We start from the raw sequence: 6,746 nt of genomic DNA, 5'->3' as shown, positions 1-6,746 counted from the left end.
CGCATCGGCCTACTATATTTCTCTAATATTTTAAACATTAAAATGCAACAACGTCACTTACATCATCATCACCGTATCTCGCACGCTACTGATGACGCTCCCTGATGCACACCTAACATTCGACTGTACCATTCAAATGCAAATGTTTATTTTAAATTCGACTAATATTCTTTTTTTTTTACTCACAATCTCCTCATCACAGGCAGGCACAGCACTCATGTTTGTGTTTGTGTGTGCTGTCTGCGTCACTCATAGCACGTGCCTACATCAAACATTTTTTCTATCGTTATCGATGAAGGTGTACGGTCGATAAATATCGACACTGTTTTATCGCCCAGGCCTAGGCTAAACAGAATCTAATGCACAGACAGATGTCAAACTCCACAGGGCATGGGGTGTTTAGTCCAATTATGACCTGTGTTTAAGAGCAATGGTACTTATTTAATCTGTTAGCATTCATAACATTTCAGCTTTGCACTTTTGAAATTCTCAGCATATCGGTATCGGCCAATACCGAACCCTAGGTATCGGAATCGGTATCGGAGGCAAAAAAGGCAGATCGGAGCATCCCTATATCATATGCATGCAATCTCAAGTGCATGAAACTCAAAAAGTACTTGCATTTCTATATAGGTGTCAGTGCTCACACTGCTGTTAGTGTTTGTGTTTGGCTCTGTTTGTTTGCTAGCTGGCTAGCTCTGTAATTTGTCAACACCATTGAAATGAAAATGAAATGCACAGGTTGTTGAGACATGTACAAGGGAGTGCTGCCTATAGGGGGCGTATAATGGTTCAAAACTGTTCACCATACGCCAGGGGTTTTCAAAATAGGGCCCGGGGACCCCAGGAGGCTACAAGGGAGTGCTAGGGTGTCTAAATTTTAATGAAAAACTGTGTAAAAATGTTATGAAAATATGCAAATTATAGAAGACTATAAGAAGTAAATAACTCAATTTTAAAAAATACAATAAAATAACGGTTTAATTTAAATATTAGATCAAATTAGATTCTAATAAATAAAATTTTTTAAAATATTCTAATAAATAAACAGACATAAATAAACAGTACAGCACTATAGGTAGTAGAAAAATAATGCAATTATGTAACTTAAAGGGGTCATATGATGCGATTTCAAGTTTTTCTTTCAAGCATGTCAACATATTCTGTTACACCAAATACACAAAATAATGATCTTTAAAAAAGCATCATATGACCCCCCTTTAAAAGAAGCCAAATATTTTCCAAAGTATGTTTCAGACATTTAAATATTTTTTATTTATTTATTTACAAAATAAATTGGGTCTTTATACAAGAAACTATACAGATGCACTTTCAATTTTAGGATGGGGGTCCCTCACACACGCATGACGTATGGACCCTTTTCACAAGACTGTGATGACATATTAAAAATCCCTGTCACAGAGCAACTGAAATTTTCAATTATTTATTCCTTGGTATTGATTATTAATTCTAAACTGAATATTTCTAAAAAAAAAAATGCAAATGCTACTAATGACTATAAATGAACTGCAAAACTGTCAACTCCGATAACTGGCATACCTACATCCCAACATCAAAACATTTTAATCAGCACAAATCAAATTATTATTTATTCTGTCATATGGAATGTTTAAAACTTTAAAGAAAGCAACTTTAAGGAGAAAAAAACAAAACAATGGCCAAATGGTCATTAGTCATTTTCAGCACATCATAAAACCCATCTGGTTTGAACTCTTTTGACAAAACAGTTAATTTTATTATTGAACATGTCCCCATATTCTTATTTTCATGTATCATGTGACTTTTAACTGCCCAATTAAAAAGCTGCTTTCTGGGACGTGTTTTAGAACCTTCAGTCCGCTCTAGTCTCTCGTCATATTTCTATAGCTAACGTACAACCGAAATAGAAGTTTAGCCGCGGCGATGTGACGTCATGAAGCAGAACGGGTTCTAAACGCACGCGGCCACTTTTGCAAAGCCGAAATACCCGCGTGCTGCAGGCGTCGATAAAAAGCACGTAAAATATGTAAAATGCATGTGTAATTGTCTCAAAACCAACACGACGCCACAACACAACACAGGCCCCTGCTAACCAGCTAGCTTTCTCACATCACTTAGCATGGGACTTCAACACACATACTGTTCTGACACCTTAGTGCCTCAGAGATCGGTAAACAGCGAGGTTTTTGGATCACATTCACATGAATGATATTCCTACCTGATCCAAATTATCATCGCTAGCACTATCCTCCGAGTCAGAGTCAATCACGACCCGACCCTTCCGTTTCTTTACATTCACCATGGTTAGCTGCCTGGCTCCCCTGCGTGTGTGTTTAAACAGCAGCGCCGCACTCCTCCACACAAAGGCGCTAGAGCTGCACTACGCATGCGCACACGTCACCCCCATAAACATCGACTACACATACAGGATCAGAAATGCGCTGTATCGAATAATTATGCATTATCTGTATACATACAGCTGGCGAAAATTATAATGATATTTATTTGTCGCTAAATGTGATGTGCGCGGGAATCAGCTGCGAGAGAGATTTGCTGTCGGTAGGACCATAAGCACGTGTGCTTGTTTCAGGTAAGGACAGACTTAAATTGATAGGGAGGCATGATACTGGACTGTGTGAGGGTTGTCAGGAAGAGGAGTCAGTAGAGCATGTGGTCTTGAGATGCAACAGGTTTGGAGCACAGAGAGAGGTGATGAGGAATGAGCTAAGGGAGATAGGGGTTCAGGATATTACATTAAAAGGATTATTGAGCACAGAGCATAGGGCACAGACCAGAATTCTTATAAACTTTTTAAGAGTAACTGGGGTTTTTTATAGGATATGAAGAGTTAAAGGAATAGTGAGGAAGGTAAAGTATTATTATTATTGTTGTTGTTGTTGTTGTTATTAATGTTATTATAAAGCAGGGCAGGGATAAGGTGTGCGTGTGTAGGTATGTATGTGTTGGGATAAAGGTGGGAGAATGGGTGATTTAGTCTGTAAACCTATTTTCTGATCCACACTCCGGAGCAGAAGGTGGCGGTAATGCACCAATACGCTGGATGCCAACCGCCGTAAAAAAAAAATAGAAGAAGAAGGTAAGGACAGATATATGACGGACCGTAATGGCTTGTTTGAGTGTCAAGAGTGGTAAGACGTAGTTGCTTTTCAAGCCAGATTTTATGCTTATTCATTCAATTATGTATTTTTAACTATGATAAATGTGGTTACACTCGGTGTTTTAACATAGCTGTAACATGTAACTGTCGTGACAAAAACGTAATCACGCAGTGGCTCTTGTATTTGTTGACTTGTGAATGTCATTTAAAGTCAAATGAGATTTATTCCTATCGCTCATCCAAATCAACGTCAAGTCAACATGTAAGTGTTGGCAACAAAAAGAGACGGCTGTATGATATTCAGGGCTTTTTTCCACGTGTTATGTGCCGCTATGGGTTTCAATCTTTTGATCGCAGGAGACCCCCATCCTAAAAGTTTAAATGCAGCCATATAGTTTCATGTATAAAGACCCAAATAATCCTCATTTAAATTGATATACCATGAACCAATTTAAAATATTATTTGGAAAATATTTAGTGTTAAGTTACAGTTCTACATACTTTACATAATTTAATTTTACATAGTTCTACATAATTTACTTTAGTACTGTACTGTTTTTCATTTATTTAAATATAATTTTTCTTAGTTATTTCAATCTGTTTTTATTATTTACTTATTTTAATCTAAGTGTTGTTTACATAATTATTTTAATGTGTCTTGTACTATTTATCTAATTATTTTAGACTATATAGACATTTAGAAACTATATAGATGCCTTTTAAATTTTGGGAATGAGGATGCATGAGAACAATTATATTTGGAGGTCTGTGGTACCTAAAAGACTGAAAACCCCTGCCACAGAGCAACTGAAGTTTTCCATTATTTATTCTTGTTTTTTAGGAGTATTAATCCAGAACTAAACTAAATATTTGTAGAAATACCATGGTTAAGTTCTTATCCTACCTTGCAGTGTAATGATTTGACAAAGGGCTACTAATGATTAAATGAACATGGACCACCTGTCACTTCCTTGCAGCCCTCTGTTTGAAAAAATCATCTTGATTTGGATTAGTGAAAACATTTGAATCCAGAAGATCAACTGACATGATATATGATGGCAAATATAAAAAAGGCATTTCACTAAATATGTTTTCTTTTTTTTTCAGGATTCTACTGGATGCCTGATCTGATAACAATCTACTAGCAAATGGCTGTGTCAAAAACAACATTAAAAACTCTGTTTGGAGTTTATGGTGTCATTCACAGACAGACTCTGTTATTGCCGTCTACCCTGAGATGCTCAGTTATACTGAGCACCAGGAGCGTCTATGAGCGTGATTACCGCAGACCAGGCCAGCCTCCAGACACCCGCTGGCCCTGGCAGAAGATACAGTTTGATTTCTCCAAAGGTGTGGAGGGTATCAAGAAGCACATTGGGTTGTTGAAGGATGAGTTTGTGCAGCGCTGGACTGGGCCTGAAGGAAGGCCGTTAATAGATCACATGCTGGAACAAACACGTGTCCAGTGGGAGTTCCGTGGACCGGAGAGTCTCAATCAGTGGGTGGTGTCATCCGATCAGGAGATTGGGGGTCGCAGTGAGGCATACATCAAACTGGGCAAGAACAACACCACGTGTTTGCTGTATGGGACCTTGTGCTCCACACCTCCCCGTGATGGAGAGACTCGATACAGTGGATACTGCACTCTGCTCTCAAAACAGCCGCTGGTCAGTGCTGAGATCGAACATCCCTCCATCTGATCCATTATTCAATTCCTTGTTTATCATCTTTTAGACCTCTTATGCATTTTTTTTTTCTGCATGCATTTCTGTATGGGTTAATGATTAATCTTTGTACAGTACATGACATTGATAGCCACCAATTTATTTGTACAAAAGGTGATTGTAAAAATATTATGCAAAAGTGTAGATGAAACTGTAATATAATGACTTATTCCATTTAAATTTCATTTCCTTTGCTTATTAAACTCCCATCTGTTTAAATTTTTTTTTTAAGAAATCTCTCATGCTCACCAAGACGTTTATTAAACATTCATTAAAAAACATAAATATTATCAATTTAAAATGAATGTTTCTGTTTTAATACATTTTAAAATGTAATTTATTCTTGTGATGGACAAGCTGAATTTTCAGCAGCCATTACTCCAGTCCTCAGTGTCACATGATCGTTCAGAAATTATTAATAAGCTGATTTGGTACATATTAAGAAACATTTCTTACCATCATCAATGTTCAAAATTGTTGTGCTGCTTAACATTTTTGTGAAAACCTTGATTTTTCAGGATTCTTTGATGAATAGAATGTTTAAAAGAACATTATTTATTTGAAATAGAAATCTTTGTAACACAATAAATGTCTTTGTGTCACTTTTGATTAATTTAATGCATCCTTGTAATAATGTTATATAAATGTTATAAAACTCTTAAAGTTTTGAATGGTAGTCTATAGGTGTGTTTTCAATTTATAATTGTACAATTTATAAAGAAAGTACATTGAGACACTATAATTCATGAGTTGCATGTTACATAAGAGTAAGATATTAGAAGGGAGCAGTATTGAGAAACACCGCTCAAGGGTTTGTTATTTGCATAAATTTGCATGCATTTAAAGTGAGCAGTAAAGGAGCAATAATATGTCATTTGACCTTTGAAACATTCCTTTCTTTTGCAGGCCTCATTTGACAGAAAAAAATACTATGACTGGTCAAGTTTCAACACGTTACATATGCGTATTCGGGGAGATGGACGACCATGGATGGTAAACATGTCTGCTGAGACCTTCTTTTCTCACCAGAGAGATGACATCTACAGTTACTTCCTCTACACTAGAGGGGGACCCTACTGGCAGGATGTCAAGGCAGGTTTAAAAAAAAAATTGACATGAATGTACATCTAGAACACACTTCATCTGCAGTTCATATGAAAGTGCATCCAAATCAATCGGTTTTACACTACTATTTAAAAGTTTGGGGTTGGTAAGAATTTTTTTAAAGTAATATATTTAATTATTCAGCAGAGAAACATTGAGCCTTTTAAATAAAAATAAAAAAATCCTGTTTCAAATAAATGCTGTTCTTATACATTTTATTATTAACCAGAACCATTAAAAAAAAAAAATATCTTAACCCGAAACACTTGAATGGCAGTAATATTTAATCCTAACTTCTTATGTTAATTGTAAAACACTTTTACAGATCCCGTTCTCCAAGTTTTTCCTTTCCAGCCGAGGAAGAATACAGGATGACCAGCATGCCCTCTGGTTAGATAAGGTCAGCATGGCTTTCTTGTCTCCTCAGTTTATCTAGTAATTGATATTAGCATTTAATCTTTATTTTTCCTCTGATGATATATTTATGAGCATTATGACGCAGATTCATTATAACATACTTTAAATCAAAACTTGTTTGTGCTCTTAGGTAAAGAGTATTGGTTTTACATTGGGGGATAAAGCAGATGGCCCATTTCAGCTGGAGATTGACTTCATTGGTCTGTGCAGTGACCTTGCCCACACAGAGGAGTTCGCATACGAGCTTTACAAGAGAAACCCAGAGGTCTAATTGGATTAAGCAAGATTCAGCAATCGTAGATGACAGACAGACACCGATTTATTAATAAAAACTTCAATGGACATTTTTTGGAGGCCGAAATCTTTAACACACATATATAAAT

General features: G+C 36.3%; 2 protein-coding genes across 3 annotated transcripts in view; one reads left to right on the top strand and one right to left on the bottom strand.

Annotated features, from left to right (window-relative positions):
• The window catches only part of LOC107655008 (RNA polymerase-associated protein RTF1 homolog), a 14,034-nt gene extending 11,656 nt beyond the window's left edge, over positions 1-2,378 (bottom strand). The window contains exon 1 of the mRNA XM_016442394.1: positions 2,219-2,378. Coding sequence (XP_016297880.1) covers positions 2,219-2,302 — 84 coding nt within the window. The 5' untranslated portion in view covers positions 2,303-2,378. The remainder of the gene's footprint in view (positions 1-2,218) is intronic.
• A 37-nt stretch (positions 2,379-2,415) lies between these two features.
• LOC107655011 (complex I intermediate-associated protein 30, mitochondrial-like) lies at positions 2,416-6,650 on the top strand. Of its 2 annotated transcripts, none has more exons than XM_016442401.1 (5): positions 2,416-2,590; positions 4,226-4,785; positions 5,749-5,934; positions 6,272-6,346; positions 6,494-6,650. In XM_016442401.1, the coding sequence occupies exons 2-5, from the start codon at positions 4,267-4,269 to the stop codon at positions 6,632-6,634; spliced, it is 921 nt and encodes a 306-aa protein (XP_016297887.1). In that variant the 5' UTR covers positions 2,416-2,590; positions 4,226-4,266; the 3' UTR covers positions 6,635-6,650. The 2 variants fall into 2 exon arrangements, with proteins under 2 accessions (XP_016297887.1, XP_016297886.1); XM_016442400.1 differs by lacking the exon at positions 2,416-2,590 and adding an exon at positions 3,098-3,149.
• Positions 6,651-6,746: the final 96 nt, after the last annotated feature.

The sequence above is a fragment of the Sinocyclocheilus anshuiensis genome, unplaced genomic scaffold, assembly GCF_001515605.1.
Source record: "Sinocyclocheilus anshuiensis isolate Anshui unplaced genomic scaffold, SAMN03320099.WGS_v1.1 scaffold487, whole genome shotgun sequence".
NCBI lineage: Eukaryota > Metazoa > Chordata > Actinopteri > Cypriniformes > Cyprinidae > Sinocyclocheilus > Sinocyclocheilus anshuiensis.
Note: the sequence above shows the minus strand (reverse complement) of the source record. Positions and strands in the feature narration are given on the sequence as shown.